The sequence below is a fragment of the Eumetopias jubatus genome, unplaced genomic scaffold (genome assembly GCF_037043125.1).
Source record: "Eumetopias jubatus isolate StellerSeaLion01/CBP00866 unplaced genomic scaffold, mEumJub1_p1.0 scaffold_2, whole genome shotgun sequence".
NCBI classification, from domain to species: Eukaryota; Metazoa; Chordata; class Mammalia; order Carnivora; family Otariidae; genus Eumetopias; species Eumetopias jubatus.
In genome coordinates, this window is record NW_028274808.1 from 200,456,851 (window position 1) to 200,474,023 (window position 17,173).

Genomic DNA, 17,173 nt, shown 5'->3' on the forward strand with positions numbered 1-17,173 from the left:
GACCCGTCCCGGCAGCCCCCGCGGCCGTGCGTCCCCCGACGCTGCGCCGGCGGGGCGGGGCCAGGCCGGGCCAGCGGGATTGACAGCCAGTGGCGGCCACCTCTGCCAATGGCCGGCCGAGGCGCCGGCCCAACCCCCGCCCCCCCGGCTGGCCTCCCAGGGCCGCCTCACCGCTGAGATCACAGCACCACTCTCGCGTGGGGGCGGGCCGGGGGCGGGCCGAGGGCGGGGCAAGGGGCGGGGCGGGGTAGGGGGCGGAGCGGAGGATGGGAGGCGGGGCAGGGGGCGCGGCAGGGCAGAGGGCGGAGCGGAGGGTGGGAAGCGGGACAGGAGGCGCGGCGAGGAAAACACCTGCGGCGGGAGGGGATGAGCAGAGGACTGGGGCGGGGCAGAGGGCAAGGCTGGAGGGGCGGGGCGCGGCGGGGCAGAGGACGGGGTGGTGGGTGGGGGCGGGGCAAGGGACGGGGCAGAAGGGGGCGGGGCGCGGCGGGGAAGCACCTGCCCCGGGCGGGGAGGGGCGGGGCAGAGGGCGGGGTGGTGGGTGGGGGCGGGGCAAGGGACGGGGCAGAAGGGGGCGGGGCGCGGCGGGGAAGCACCTGCCCCGGGCGGGGAGGGGCGGGGCAGAGGGCGGGGCAGAGGGCGGGGGCGTGGTGCGTCAGGGAGGGGCCCCCTGCGCTGGGACCCCTGTCGCCGCGGCCTGGGGCAGCAAGGAGGACCGGCGGTGGGCTGGGAGCCGGAGACCCCCAGCGAGGCGCGGGCTGAGGGAGGGGCTCACCCGGACCGCCGGGCCCTCCCTGCGGGGAGGAAAGGCGGAGTGCGTGCGCCGGGCCCAGCCCCGGAGTGCCCCTCCGGGAGGAGGGGAGCCCAGGCCCCGCCCCCGGCTGAGTCAGCCGCCCGAGGGGGAGCGGAGGGCAAGGGAGGGCCTAGGGCGGCATGGGGGCAAAAACCTGCCGGGTCAGTGCCTGCTGCCCGCAGAGGCCGTGGCTGGGGCAACAAGAAGCAGCTTTGACCCCCGAGGCGCCACCCACAGGAATGACTGCCCGACCCTAACGGGTCCCCTTCAAGGAGAGGACCCCCGTTCCAGAGGTCTGTAGGGCACCTCGCGCTTAGGGTGGGGCAGGCCCGGGAGAAGGGTCCTGGCCTCCAAAGCCTCACCCCCTGGAGGGAGGTCAGTGAGCCAGCAGAGGACCACAGAAGACGGTCGGGCATCGAGGGGCAGCCGTCCCGCCCGCCCGGCAGGGAGAGGGTTGGCCCCAGAGAGAGCTGCCGACGGTGGGGGGGGGGGTGCAGGTGATGTATGCAATATGAATCTTCCGGATCCCACTCAGGGCAGCGCCCTCCTCCGGGCCCATAAGCCACAACTCCACCTTCTCTCGCCGTGGTCCATCGTCCCAAGCGGTGGGATAAAGGGAAGCCCAGCAGCACCACAGAAGCATTGCCCCTGAGGGGATAGCGACAGGGCTCCCTTCGGGGAGGCGACATCAGGTAATTGCCACCAGCCTCGAGGTCCCCGTTCCCTGATGCCTCAGGCACAGCAGCCCACAATGGCCGGGCCCCAGGCTGTCAGGGGCTGTGGTCCGCAGAGGCCCCCGGTGACCCCTCCTGATATCGATGCTATTCATGCCCTTGAATAGCCCCCTCCCCTTGAGTGTGTCCTGATCCTGGTCCCTTGCTTGTAACCAACTAAATAAGGCCAAAGTGGCGCTCCTGGGATTAGGTTACAAAAGATGGAGTCTTCCGTCTTGCTGGCTCTGTTACTTTCTTGGCCTGTACACGCTCATGAAGCAGGCCTATGTGTGTGTTCCAGAGGCCACGTGGCTAAGTCAGTGAGAAACGGGCGGCTTTCAGTCCAAAGGCCACAAAGAATGGATTCCTGCCAATACCGCGTGTGCTTGGAAGTGGGTCCTTGCCTGGTCAAGCTTTCAGGTGAGGGGCAGCTTTTACCTGATTGCAGGCTTTGCGGTGAGGCTGTACCCGGACTCCTGACCCACGGCGGCCGTGCAGTGCTGTGCGGTGATAAGCCGGGAGGTGGCTCGTTACCCAGCAAAAGGTAAGTTTGCTGGGGCTGCTTGTAACAAAGCTGCACGGACTGGGCCGCTCAAACCACAGAGATGTATCCTCTCCCAGTCCTGGAGGCTGGAAGTCCGAGATCCGGGCGTGGGCAGGTTGGTTCTCCGGAGCCCTCTCCCTCTGGCCTGTAGACGGCTGTCTTCTCCCTTGTCCTCACATACTCTGTGTGTGTGTCTGGGTCCTGTAAGGTCACCCACGGGTCATATTGGATTAGGGCCCACTCGGAAGACCTCATTTTACCTTGATCACCTCTGTAAAGGCCCCATCTCCAAATACATAATCCAAAATGCTGGGGGTTAGGACTCAGCATATAATTGGGGGGTGCACAAATCGGTCATCACAACAAGTAGTACTCTTGCCTCCTAATGGCCACTCTGGCCTTCAGCAATAGGACGTTTTACCTGGGCACTTTTTCACTTAGTTAAAAGACATTTCCCATCCTTCCTTTTAGCTGGCGGTAGCCATGTGACTCAAAAAGTTCTGGCCAGTGAGATGTAAGCACAAGTGATGGGTGTTAGTTCTGGAAAGTGTCCTTAGAAGGAAGGGGCACACCTTCTTCCTCTCGCTGCCTGGAATGGGGATATACTGGTTGGTGCTTGAGAAGTCATTTTGGGTCACAAGGGTGAAAAGCACATCCTGGCAGGACAGAGCTGGGAGCAGCCAGGGTGGAGGTGCGGCCCCCGCCTGGCCTGAGGAGACTGTGAGAGAGAAATACAATTCTGTTGTGTGTAAGCTACCGGTGCTTCGGATCACTCTGTTTATACGCTCCTAAACCAAACTGTAACCAGTCCAGAGAGGCTGAGTCATGAGACCTCATTTGCCCACAACAGCTCGTGACTGCTTCAGCCAGGGCAGGAGGAAAGTCATCTGCCCAGAACTTACTATAAACCTGACAGGAAATCTTACCAGAGAGCCTGATAGAAAGGGACTGTCACAAATCAGAGCCATTAAAGATGAACACAGCTGAGTGGGCAGTTTGGCCTGGTGTCCCCAAAGCCTTAAAAACAGGCAGAGGTGATTTATATATTAATCCTTATGTCTTTCTGTATTTTTCAAATCTTCTGCAACAAACTTTTACTATTTAGGGGGGGGAAATGTTAAACAATAGGTTTGGGTGGGGAGCTAAAAATGAAAGCCTAGCAACACACTTGTAATGGTCCTGCACAGGGAGAGAGGGAGATATTTAAAGCCCCCAACGCCCCCCCCCACAAATGGGGTAAACTGCAGCTGGGGGCGGGCACCCACTCCGAATCCCAAAGCAGGTAGGAGCCTGTGGGGCGTGCGGCAGAGTCACAGGGAACAGGGTGAGCGGGCCACAAGCTCCCAAGGGTGCCTTGGTGGCTCCTGCCCGTCTCCCCTGAAGCTTCTTCCATTTGAGAGTGTCATTGCTGTGTATTTTAGTTCTACGTAAGGATACACACGTGGACCGCAGAAAACACAGACACAGTAATTGTTGGTTTGCACACTCAACGTTTGTTCAAATTGACTGCATGTTTACTGTTTTTCTTACTCCTCGTTCCCTCCTACGTCTCCGATCTTCCATCTGGGATCATTTTCTTCTGCCCGGAAAACACCCTATAGAGTTACTTTTAGTGGGCCTTTTATTGCTGAAATCTCTGTTTCAGTTTATCTGAAAAAATATTTATCTTCATTCTCAATGGATTTTTGGTTGGGTATAGAATTCAAGGTTGGCAGATAACTTTCTGCGGCAGATGAAAGATCTGGACTTCACTGTCTTCTGCTTTTCATTCTGGCTGTTGAGAAGTCTGTTGTTGATTTCTTGGCCACTCCTCTGAGCGTGATGTGTCTTTTTTGCCCCTCTGTCTGCTTTTAACATCTTCTCGGGGTCTTCGGCTCTCTGTAGTTTCACTGTACCTTGTCGGTATGTACGGAGAGATGAGCCTGCCTCTTGGCAGTGACCCTGGGGATCCCAGTCGATCAGTGATGTAGCAGTGGGCTGCCCAGCAGGAAGGGCTCAAAAGGCTGGCTGATACCCGTTCTGGAAGTTCTGGAATGCTCGATCCCTGGTGAAAGATGTCTGGGATCAGGATGTTCTTTCTAGCAGCAAAGCCACTGCCCAGAGCCTGAAGTCAGCCAGTACTGCATGGCCAGCCAGGTGTTCCCTGTTCCCTTCGAGCCCCCGTAAACACACATGATGACAGGGAGCATAGCCCCACGCTTCGGCCACACGTGGCTATCAAGCATTTGAACAAAGGTAATGACTCTGCATTGAGATGTGCTGTTAGGTGGAAAATACACACCAGGTTTCAAATACTTAGTACAAAACAATGACATATCAATACGTGAAGTTCCTCTCCGGGGGGAGAACGGACAGTTGGTGTTTAGTGAGGACAGTGCCAGATTCACAAGATCAGTTCTGGAGACAGACAGTGGAGATGGCTGCACGGCCACATGAATGTACTTAATGCCACTGAACTGGGCACTTAACAATGTTAAGAGGGTAAATTTTATGTATATTTTACCATAGGAAAAAAAAGAAAGAAAAAGAAACACTTTGTTTCTAATGAAACTCTTCACCAAAAGAAAAATCTAGTTTTTGGTGAAACTAACAGGGAACTGTTAGACATTTTTGGCTGGAGAGGAAATTTTTTAAAATTTTCAGAAGGGCAATTTGTTCACATGGGTATATAATATATATTCTTTTAAAATGTCCACACATCTTTTTTAGAGTGTAATTGTGCTTTATTTGGGGAAAACAAACAATTTCACAATGCGATGTTTATTTTTATCTTAATAATACACAGACATGGTCGAAAGGACAAGTCAGACAGCGCTTATAAAGAAAACAGCTCTCCTCCGGCCCCCACTGCTGCCCGTCCCAGGAGAAACGCTTGCCAGACAGAGCCACTTTTAATCCCTTTAGCTCTTTCTTATAGGGTTTACTCCAGTTGTTCATACATTTTATTTTTTTTTAATTTCATTTATTTATATGAGAGAGAACAAGAGCAAGATAGATCACAGAGGGAGAGGGAGAGGGAGAAGCAGGTTCCCCACTGAGCAAGGAGCCTGATGTGGGGCTCAATCCCAGGACCCCGGGATCACGACCCAAGCTGAAGGCAGAAGCTTAACGACTGAGCCACCCAGGGGCCCCTGTTCATACAGTTTAACCAAGGGATTCCCCGCTACAAATCTATCCTAAAAATATTATCATATATGTGCACAAAGATGTAGGTACAGGGCTGTCCATCCCATGGGTGTTTATAATAACAAGGAAGCTGGAAGCAACAATTGTTTGGATCGTTTGATAAATGATGTCCTAAATGTGCAGAAAAGATTGAGACAGATATTAAATGACATGGGAAGAAATAAATACAGATTACATAAATATAGAATAAAATGCTGATAGGGATTATCTTTGGATAGTGGCTATTAAAGATGAATTTTCCATTGTGTACGCTTTAATTTCAAAACTCTCCTTAATATATATGTGCTTGCTTATAACCAGAGGAGGAAGACAATGACATATCAATATGTGAAGTTCCGTGTTTATAAAATCCTTTCCCAGATTTGCTGTCCCAGTCAGGATGCTTCCCTCAGGCATGGGGGCGCTCAACTCAGACTAGCTTAAGCAGAAAAAAAGGGGGGGGACAAAGGACTTAACTGGTTTCCGGAGCTGTGCCCCACAGGCACAGACAGGCCCCCAGGCTCCCTCCCTGCCAGGGCTTTGCGGGCAGGGGCCCTCCACCCCATGGTGACCGGGCAGGGATGGGGCAGACAAGCGCACCACTGCCCCTATGTCCACACTGATAACAGAAGGTCTAAAAGGTCTCAGAATATAAGCAGGTTGTAGGAATAAAGGTGATTTCTATTTTCTTTAAACCGTCCTGCATCGTTTACGATGAGCACGCATTACTCTTCCACAATTATTAACGGATTTACTGAGTGGGTAGCACATACCAAACACTCTACTAAATGCTTTATGAAGGCCTTGGGCCTCCGTCCCCCACCTCCTGCTGTCCTCAAACCAAGATGAGGGCCCCAATCTGAAGAGAAGCCATCCCTAAAATAAAGGCCCCGGACCCCAAGGTCACTCCTCCCTCTCCCCACCCGGATACAAAGCAAGCTGAGGATCAGCCTCCACTGGTCTCGCAGGACACGGCCGGGGTGCTTTCCTCTGAAGCGCGGCCCCAGGGCTGCTGTGTTCCAGACAGCCATGAACATGCATGCACACGTCACCGGCACTCCCGGAAGCACCGTCTGGGTTCAGGTGCCTGGGGACACACAGCTGCAGGACAGCGACACTGAACCCGGGCACGCGGCTGACCCCGGCTCACTCTCCTGCACACAGCCATGTGGCGGGGTCTCCGGATCCAGACCAAGTCCTTGCTGTTTGGTGAGAGTCACAGAGGCCTGGCCCCTGGTTTCTCACCCAGCCCCTGCTGCAGGCCTCGCACGTGCGGATAGGGGAGGGAGCCCCGCTTCGGTGCCTCGGGGCTACCTCCCCCCAGAATCTGCATGCCCCCCATGGTCTTCACAAGGCCTATGGGCGCCAGCTCCCCTCCCCAGGCAACAGAGCCCATGTTCCCACCACGGGGAAGGGGCCACCTTCCTCTTGGGGCAGTCCCGGCAGAGGGAAGGATTACTGACCCTGGAACCCCGACATCCCTTGGCCTGTGTGGGAAGTGAGCTCCTAAACTGCTAAGCGTGGAGGGGGCTTGTCGCCCTCGGCCCAAGCACAGGCCTCTCCCAGCCCCGCCCTCCCCTGTGCTTCAGGCCCAAAGGCACCGCACAGTCCTGGAGACTCCCAGGCTGCCGCAGTTGGGGAAGCAGCGGCCGACAGCCAAGCCCCGGCCCGGAGTCCTGCCCACACCCTCTTTACGCGCGTGCACAGGAACACGCACTCCTCACACAGGAGAATCTTGGCAAGTAAGCGGATGTCCGTGTGGATGCAGAAAGGCAAAGACTTTCTGGGGAAAGGGGGCACCCCTGCCTCCCACCTTGGTGGGCACCAGAGGACGCTCTGGGGTGAGGAACACGACCCTTGGCTCTGGACACTGTTGAGCTGATGTCCACGCCCACTCTTCTCCCCTTTCTGTGGGCACACATGGGGCCTTGGGCCCCTGCCACAAGATGTCCACACGGGGCTTCTGGGCATCAGAACAGTCCTCAAGTGCCTTTTTCTTCAACCCAGCTCTGGTGAACACACGATTCAGGTATGAATATAGAGACATCTGCAGACGCACGGCTCGTGTTAAGCTGTGTCATGTGTTTATTGCGGCTCAGGGACGGGATGAAACGCTAAGCACAGGCTCCTTGGTGCTGGGTCGGGCTCTGCAGTGAGTGGTCACAGATTTGCGGGCAACTCTTCCTTCTCGCTGGGGCCACCGCTAATGCAGCCCTGCAACACGGCAGAGCGGCGGGATCAGTCACTTACCTAACGCACGCCCACTCCACTCTCCTGTGGTGGACGCGAGAGTTTACAACCACAGGACAGGGGCACTGACATTAAGGCTGAGTTCCACACTTCCTCTCCCGGTACGGAGGATGCTCAGTTCACACACAAACACGCAGACACACACACACACACAGCGTCTCAGATTCGCTTTCTCTGTTGCACACTCAATGCAATTGCATGACCCGAGCTGAGTACTGCAAGGGAGTGAGGCCCGGGCTCCCCCTGCACGGGGCGGGCCTGCGTGTGGAGCGTGTCCAGGCAGGACTTTCTGCACAGAGAGACCGGCTCCCCGGGAGACCCACGGCGCTAACTCACGCCTGGCCCCGGTTCTCCGAGGAAATGTAGTCCTGGTGGACATGCCCTGACAGACCTTTCCCACCTAAGGCTTGTTTTTCATACTGAACAAAGATGGACTCGAATGTTAGTGGACAACCTCTGAATAAAGTCTTTGAGAAGGGACAGGGTATGAAGCAAGGTGATACACTAGTCCAAGGAGGAAAACTTGACCAGGAAAAATATTCTAAGTATCATGGCACCCAGGAGTCTCTCAGCACACTCTTGTGCGTCCTGTGTGGGAGCAGCCCGCGAGGGAGCAGTGGCCAAGTAGGAGCGGGAGGGTGGAGAGCTACATGACGTGGTTGCTCCACGACCAGTCTACATGACACTCAGTTCTGAGCAAGCTCGCGTGCCTCCTCGCTGAAGGACGGATCTGTGGCTGCATGTCAGCGAGCCTGTTTGCCTTTGCGCGTCAGAACAGAGTCTTCGTACCAACAGCAAACGACATAGTGAGGATTTTTCTGGTGGGGCTCAAATCACACCATAGGGCTAGAGCTCTTAAATTATGTGAAATATCTTAATAAGAAATCTGAGAAAAGAAAGTTTTTTACCTTGGTGAAATATTTCTTTTCTTTTAACACATCCCATACAAAAAAAAAAAAAAAACCAACATAACAAAATGCTTGTTACCCTTACCCCTCTCCTGAAGAGTCTGTAGAAGAAGCCTCTCTTCGGTCTGGGATACGTTTTCTCTTCTATATTCAACACCATGTCTTCTTCAGGCTCCTCTTCATTGATGTCCTTAAAACAACCCGATTCGATCATCTGCGTCCACACAAGAGCAGGACAGAGAAGGGGAGAGACTCTGCGAGGTCAGTCAGCCACTCCCCGCCCAACACACAGCTCAGCAGGCGGGGGCCACTCCCGTTCCCATGCTTGGGGTGGGGAACACAGCCTCCTCCTCCTCCCTCCGAGTGCACCCCCAGAGCAGGTAAGGACCGGGCGCTGGCCAGGCCCACTCTGAAAGTGGGACCCCAATGGTGAACTGTCCCCCTCCTGTGCAGGGAGCAGGGCAGCTGCCTCGCATAATCTTACCTCCAAACACACACACACACACACACACACACACACACACACACACACGCACACACACACACACACACAGGCGCACACACAATTTTTTTCTCCTGGCACTGTACCCAGTATAAACCGGCAGTACCTCATTCTGCCAGGGGATGGAGACACAGCCCGTAGCAAACTGACTGTAGAACGTGTCATCCGTGGTGTCCAGGTAGACTCCTCTCACCGTGGAGAACTGCTCGATATCCACGACGTCCTTACAGTAAATGGCATGCGGCTATGCACCAACAACAAAGAGGCGTTGGCCTCTGGGATGACTGGAGTCATTCTTAGTCTCCTTAATTACTAAGAACACAGCGCATGTGAAATCGACGCATTCACACCAGATTTGAGGCCTTTCCCTCCCTCTTGGGAGCTCTCCTCAGTCACAAACCCCGTGGACTCCCTCTGGTCCGCAAACCTCCGGAGGCCCCCACCTTTCCCTTTCCTGCAGTGGGAAATGGGTGACAGGAAGGGGCAGGATGAAGGGCCATGGGACCCTTGGCCTCCTTCACGTGAAGCGCCCCACGCAAAGTCTAAGTGAACAAGGGCAGGTCCCGCTTCTCGACCTCCTGTCAGAGCTCATCTAATGGCCTCCAGCCACCCCTCCTCTGGGACAGGAGCCCTGGCCTGCAGGACCCACCCTGGCTGTGCTGCCCTCAGCGGCAAGCCAGCATGGCGCATCTAAGCCTGGGCCACGGTCCCCTCCAGCCCAGCCACCTAAGCTCCTGGAAATGGGGAACAAAAAGCCCCGGAGTCCAGCTACCGGCCAAACCGTGGTCATGCAAGAGGCACCTGGCAGTTTTGAGAAACGCCCTGCCTGCGTGCGGGAACCTGCACGATCCAAGAAGGGACATCCCGTAGGACCCTGGTCAGCACACTTCAGAGCAGCCGCTACCCATTCAGTCCCCACACAGCAGGACCATGGAAGCAAGTGGGGGCCCCACTCAGGAGACAGTCCAGAAGAAGGCTGGGGAGGCCTGAGCCCAGGCTGAAGGCCCAGAACCCCATCCTGCCCCCTGACCCGTTACCATGGGACTCCCTTGTCAGCGGGCCCCCACGGTTCCTCTGGTCACATTCAGTAGAATACCCAGAACGTCAGCCCCAGAGCCCCGACCTGGCAGGCCCTGCCCCAGGCCTCTGAGCACAGCAAGGGGAGTCATCGCTGCTCCCTGAAAACTGCCTTCCCTGCTCCTCTCAGACCACACAGCCGTGTCAAGTCCCTGGGGCGCGCCATCCCTGTTCAGTTGTCGGCTGGTCCGCAGGCTGGAGCGAGCACCACAGTGGCAACACCTGGTTTTCTTGTGCTCCCTGCGGGTCCTAATGCCTCCATCTGTGTCTAGCAGGTGGTGGGCACTCGGTAAACATGTAATGCGTGAACTAATTCCAAGGAAGGAGGTACTACTACAGCATACTGGAATATGAAAACATAGTAAGTCCTGACTTGTGCAACTAAAAATGTCTTAATTGTACACCCCAGTTCCATCATATCCTGCAGAATTATCTCCACCTTTCTGGAATGCACAGGTAGCAGACCGTTAAGAAGACAGCCCAGACTGCTGTCGTTCATTTCTGCTTTCCTCAGCAGGAATCTCCTGCCTGCAGGTGCTCCCACCAAGCACTGACCCAAGCCAGGCCCTGTGCTAAGCATGTGGACATGGCCCCTGAGTAGGCCCCACAGCAGGCTCACAGGAGGCTCAGGTGACCTCCAGGGCTCCCTGTGGGCAGTGTGCAGCCAAGACCTAGGAGACATGGAGAGGGGAAGGGCTTCCCAGACTAAAGGCACTGACACAAGAAAGGGGATGCTGTCACACAGAAGGCCTTGCAGGGCCTGACGAGGAGGTCATGCAGTGGTGCTGGGGCTCTGAGCAGGAAGGCCTGTGGGGACCTGTGAGGACAGTGTGGTGAGTGGCCGGGGGCTGGGAGAGGGCACCCAAGCAGAAGCACAGCCAGGCTGAACCAGCGCTTCTGCATCTGCTGGAAAATCATGGGGTTCCGTGGATCCATTTTCTTGGACACCCTGCTCCTGGGCAATGTACTTACATCAGGACAGAAAGGCGGATCTAACATATTTGCTTCCAGCCTCTTGAAATTAATGTCCTTGAACACGGGGTGAGCTTTCACTTCTGCCGCTCCAGCCTTGCTGCCCAGCCGCTGTTTGGGATTCTTGGTGAGTAACTGCAAGAGGCAGAAATGGAGTCAATTTAAGCTCCTAGGATAGAAGAGAGAACTCGGAAAGTCTCCATAATAATAAGCAAAGAATCAGGGGTAGCAAAGAGCGCCTCCATCTAAACAAAGTTACTCAAATTTCAAAGTTTCAACCAAACCTCCTTAATTCAGATTTCACAAGTTTAGAATATACGATGCTTCAAAAAGGAATGGAAACTAATATAACAGCCTTTGAGCAACCAATAAATAAAGGTCGGCTAAGTAAATCCTTAAGGAAAAAGTTTTAGCCATGTAAAAATTAGGGGGCTCTTTAGAAAGAAATAGGAACTGTCAAGAACTTCACAGATACCATTTTAATGCTAAGTTATGTTTATAATTGGAAACTATTTTAATCTATTCATTAAATAGATCACTAAGGAGCTCAGATGAGGCAAAAATTTGACAAACCAAGTTCTAGAAATTGTATATTCTTAAAATGGACAGCATCTCTTTCAAAAGTATTCCTTACTCATACGTTCATAATTTTCACCAAATGGGCCCTCATCCACAGTTATCATCAGTCAGAAAGGTTTGGCTGTGCTCAAAGCAAAACAGGACAGATTGAGCTCTAGAGCATGGCCAGACTGCGGCCGGGAAGCTGCCTGACACTGTCAAGGAGGTTTTAGCACAACACAGCCCGGCCCATGCTGTTTCGTTACAGTGGTGGGGCTCCACAGCTGTGCAAGGAACCAGCCCAGCCTAAGTATGACTCACTATCTGGCCCCTCACAGAGAAGTCTGCTGACCCTGGCCTTGCCTCATAGCCCGCACCCACCGCTCTTCTGAAGAGAAACCAAACTCCCAGGCAAAGAGCCGAGCACATTCTGCGTCTGGCATGTGTGCACTGGCCCGCACACCCCTGCAGCCCTCACTGTGTGAACTCTGGATGCAGCACACACCCTCCCTCGCTCACCTCCTCACAGTCTGCACATGCACTATGCCCTCTGTCTAGAAGACCCTTCGCCTGGCTGAGCCGGGCTCCAGCTTCCTACCTTCAGAGCATGCTCCCTCAGGACACCTGTCCCTCCTGGTGTGACGCCATCACTTGGGGAAGTACTCAGGGCCAGTCCCTCCTGGCGGGACCCACACCTCCAGAGGCAGGGCTGTGGGAAATCCCACTCACTGGGGCAGCCCCCACACCTCGCCAGGGCAAGGGCTCGACAAGATGTGCTCAGTGCAGTTATTCTTGGTACGCTTTGCTCATTAAAAACAGATCTGAGAATTCAGTGTGATGCCAAATACAATCCCAGCGTCTCAGGGGCTCCAGGACTCCATTATCAACCCTGCTGCTGACACACACCTATCCGATGGCCTTGGACTTGTGCTCAGAACGTCTGAGTTCAAGTTTGCCCATTGACATCCCATTATGGCATGTCACAGAAATCAAACTCTTAGGGGCACCTGGGCGGCTCAGTCGGTCAAGCCGCTGACTCTTGATGTCAGCTCAGGCCGTGATTTCAGGGTCAGGGGCTCTGTGCTCAGCGGGGAGTCTGCTTGGGATTCTCTCTCCCTCTGCCTCTCCCCCAACTCATGCGCGTGCACGTGCTCTCTCTCTCTCTCTCTCTTTCTCTCTCTAAAATAAATAAAATCGGGCTCCTTGGTGGCTCAGTTGGTTAAGCGACTGCCTTCGGCTCAGGTCATGATCCTGGAGTCCCAGGATCGAGTCCCGCAACGGGCTCCCTGCTCAGCGGGGAGTCTGCTTCTCCCTCTGACCCTCTTCCCTCTCGTGCTCTCTCTCTCTCATTCTCTCTCTCAAATAAAATCTTTAAAAATAAATAAAATAAAATCTTTTTTTTTAATCGAATTCTTAATTTTTCAACTGTGAGGCTAAGAAAACCCCTTAGAAGTCCACTCCGAGGGTCAGATAAGATAATACATCAAAAGCTTTCAAAACTACAGACAGGTGTCCACATGTCAGGCGCTGCTCTGGCCGCCTGTCTGGGTCAGTGTAAAGAGCCGGCTTTTCCTCAGCCCTTCCTTCTGCTCTCCAGCACAAGTACAACACTGACCTCACTCCACGTCTGCTCACTCATTCAGCATGGGTGCAGCGTGCTGGGAGCAGGCGCTGGGCAGGAGAGGCAGAGAGGGCAAGGAGCCATGCATAAGCCTGCATGGGTGAGGGGTGAGCCCCCCCTCTGCAAGCGCACTGAGCACGGGGCCCGGCCCTGTCCCCGCAGGCGCTGTCCTCTGCAAATGCCCCCTGCCTCCTGAGATGCCCTCTCCTCTAGCCCCCATCTGCCGGGGTTGAACCAACTCTCCAAGAACCAGATGTCTCCGCTCGCAGGAGCTCCTGAGGATTTGTGTGTCACCAGGCCGGTCACATGCATTCCTGCATCGCCCCTTCCCGGCGAGCCTGTGAGGGCGACGCTATCACCATGCACACGTCAGACAAGAAACCAGAGGCTGGACAGGGAAGGCCAGTGCGGGGAGCTGAGGTGTGGCCCCTGAGCTCTGAGGCCCAACCTTGGTTCTCACTCAGGCACCTGCCTTCCCCAGTACCCTTACCAGAACACAGCATCTCTCCATCCTGAAAACCATTGAGCCCTCGTTTCTCTCTTGTTTATGGCACCCATCAAATTCTGCTTTTTCACCATAGTTATTTTTCATGTTTGTTCTAGGCCTGCCATTGAACTGTGAGCTCCTTAGGGGCAGGCTCTACTTCCAACTTCCATTTTTACATTCCCGCAGCCCTTATCAGAGTGTCTGGCAGGTGGCAAGCACCTGGTCAAATAGCAGCTTGGCCAGAACGCTGTCAACCCTGGAGGGGCTGGCTAACCACGGCCAGCTCCACGCAGAATGAGCTGGCGGGAGGGCAGGCCAGCCTGGTCCCACTGCTTGTGACAGGACCACAAACACGCATCACCCCACACATGGCAACAAGAGGGAAGGGGAACCAGAATCAGTGTCTCCAGCCACCCACAGCTCACCTAAGTTACTGCCGCTTTCAGTAACGGGTACGGCGGCTGCTGGTTCCGTTTGGGGACCCACGGCCCGCCTCTCTCTGGCCTCCATTCCCACCCCCTCGACTCTTCATGACTAGCCAGCCCCGCTTTCCTCTCCGCGCCCTCCCAGCCTTTCCAGCTCTGGCGAGAGGGGCCGTGGCTCCACCAAGCAGGGCTTACACCCTTGCCTCTAGCCTCCTGACCTTGCCCCGAGTCCCCCTTCCGCACCCTCCTGCAACCGTGATTCCACCCCCCACGGTTCGACCGCTGCCCTGCCTGCCCCCAGCCCCGCAGTCTCTGTCCTCCTGTCTTCCTCCCTCTGCGCACGCAGCCTCGTGGGCCCCTTAACGCATCCAGGAAGGTGGCAGACGCGTGGCGGCCCATCAAGTCGGGGTGTCTATTGTGACACGATCCCTGGCAGCCAGTTAAAGAGGAAAGAAACGTGGGCAGACAGAAAAACCTCATTGTTCCTAAGAAACAAAGTTCTCTTTGATCTTTAGTTTTACAGGAAATGAGTGACCTTGGCACCACTCTTCCCTCTCAGGGGAACCTTTTGAGAAATCTAACAAGGCGCTGCTCTGCTTTGCTCCCATTGGTTGGAGGCCCAATCACGTCACTTCCCAGGCGAGGCCAGGACTCGTGGCCCTCTCCCTGCTGGAGGCTGTGTGGTGGGGAGACTGCTAGTGGAAACGACCCCAACGAGCTGGGGTTCCACCCCAACCTCCCCAGAGCCCGACCCACCATCTTGCAGATAGACTTGGCATCCTCCGAAAACTTCTCCGAATACTGCTCGGTGTCCTTCCTCACTCTTCGGTCCACCTCCTCTCGCTTGACTTTCTCTTTGAATTTTCTGAATGGAGAATGTCCCTCAATCATTTCATATATCAGACAGCCAAGTCCCCACCAATCAGGACTAAATGTATAGTGTTCATTATTGATAACTTCAGGAGCTACATAACAAATACAGGGAAATTTAAGTTAAATTTTGGTTTTTAAATTTTCTGGTAATTAATTCCAAATAACACATTATAAACTTAATGTTTGTTACAACATGAACCCTGGAAATGTGTTAAGGGGCAGAAGACAGACACAGAAAGCCCAAGAGTGTGTGACCCTATTTATATGGAGCAAGCAGAAGAGACAAGTCCATGGAGACAGAAAGTGGGCGAGGAGCTGCCGGACCGGGGCTGGAGGGGTGCTGATGGGCCTGGGGTCTCTTTCTGGTGGTTGGTGGTTGCACAGCTCTGTGTGCGTGCTGAAATCCACTCAAGTGTCCACTTGGGAGTGGTGGATTTTATGGTATGTGACTTATAGTTCAACAAATGGGTTACTGAAAACAGTCTGTGCTATCCCCAGGGCACGAAATGAGCAGCCACAGAGTAACACACACAGGGAACTGGTCCTCTAGGGAAGACCCTGCCTCCTGAGGAGGGTGCTCCCTCAGACATGCAGAGCCACACCCACGGGCGCCCCAAGGGCACTGATCCCCGCAGCAGGTGACGGCAGACATGGCCCTCGGGGTCCCTCATGTCAGAGGCCACGCCAGGGTCAGGCTGGCACGGCCGGGCGGGGAGCTGATCCCAGGCCAGGGCCTCCCAGTCACAGAGGCTTTGCAATAACCAGGGAACCACGAGTTCACAAGGGCCCGGAGAGGCCAGTGTGCCCAGGATGGTGGCAGCAGCAGAGTGAGGGCCCGTCCTGCCCTGATTCTACCCTCAAGCTGCTGCAGGACCTCTGCCGGCCTCACCCCTGGTCTCTGTAAGACAGGAGGGCAGACAGGAGGACTCCTCTGTGGTCCCAACACTGGTCGCGTACAGAGTTCCAACACCACCCGTGCTCCCTCCAACTGGCTTAGAACTTCTCTGCACTGTGAGGACGCGAGCATCCAGAGAGAAAGCACAGGGATCTGGAAGTAGCCATTCACATACCCATGTAGCCGACGGTCCCCACTCTTCCTCGGATGGTCCCCCCTTCCGGGATCTCCATGGCTAAACCCAGGTCTGAGATCCGGATGTGCCCTGCATGTGTTCAAGCACATTACAAACCACAGGGGGCATGCTGACACATTCATGACAATAAACAGTGGGGAAAAAATCTAAAATTACATCTAATTTCTCCACATTTAGTAAAATACTATGCAGAGTATTCGGGTCCACTAACACAACAGGAAATTAGATTTATAGCTGGTTACTAATCAGGAAGCCCTTTAACCATAGACAACCACTTGTTAAGATAGAAGCATTGTGTTTATTATTTAATTTCCTATAACTTACCAGATCCATAAATAAAACTATAATGACTAGAGCATGAACTACACAATAGAAAATAAACACTTTCTGTCAGAATACCAGTAGGCTTATATACAAGAACAACAGCAGACAAATAATAAGGAGTTTTTCTCTGAAGAACAAATTGTAACAGCAAAATAATAAATGAAATCAAGGAAACTCACTTAAAAGGCTATGTTATGTGTTAATGCCTTTATATAGAAAGATTTAAATAGTTATTAAATTCAGTATGAAAATAACAAATTATAGAAAACCTTCTTTTGAGAGTCTAGAAAGATAAACCAGCCCTGGAGGCAGACGCCCCACTCATCTTGTTGGCCATGTGTCTCCAGCTCCTGATATCGTACCCGCATATAGTAGGTGCTCAATAAATATTTACTGAAGAAATGAATGAACCAACCAATAAGTATGTGCTCAACACTGAAAATCCACAACATGCCATTTGAGGCACTGAATTTGCTTTAACACAGCCTGCATGATGCCTTAGACAGGAAAACTGACCTTTTCCTTAGCACACCAGCACTGTGAGTCATGTTACTCCTGGCGGCGGCGTGCCTGCATTGGGGGAGGCAGGAGGCTGGAGCCATGGGAGCAGATGCTGGAGCCACACGACCTGGGTTTGAGTCCCAGCTCTGCCATTTATCAGTGTGTCTCAGTTTCCTGCTTTCGTACAGGAAGATTTCCTCCATAAGGCAGCTTTTATGTATTTTATGTTTAAGTAGAGTACTGGCATGTTGTGAAATCTTAAGTATCCTTTCTTATTTTTCTTTTAAAAAGTGATTTTTCTCCACTGAGAAATGAAAAGCAAAACTACTGACAAGTGGACGAAGACTCAGTTTGAGAACCCATTCTGCC

At 54.0% G+C, this 17,173-nt stretch overlaps 1 protein-coding gene across 1 annotated transcript in view; it reads right to left on the reverse strand.

Annotated features, from left to right (window-relative positions):
- Window positions 1–4,751: 4,751 nt before the first annotated feature.
- GRK4 (G protein-coupled receptor kinase 4) overlaps window positions 4,752–17,173 on the reverse strand; it is a 96,467-nt gene continuing 84,045 nt past the window's right edge. The window contains exons 11-16 of the mRNA XM_088021247.1: window positions 15,959–16,048; window positions 14,772–14,980; window positions 10,925–11,059; window positions 8,982–9,119; window positions 8,459–8,587; window positions 4,752–7,429 (exon numbers count right to left, since the gene is read on the reverse strand). Of these exons, the coding sequence (XP_087877373.1) occupies window positions 7,376–7,429; window positions 8,459–8,587; window positions 8,982–9,119; window positions 10,925–11,059; window positions 14,772–14,980; window positions 15,959–16,048 (755 nt within the window). The 3' untranslated portion in view covers window positions 4,752–7,375. The remainder of the gene's footprint in view (window positions 7,430–8,458; window positions 8,588–8,981; window positions 9,120–10,924; window positions 11,060–14,771; window positions 14,981–15,958; window positions 16,049–17,173) is intronic.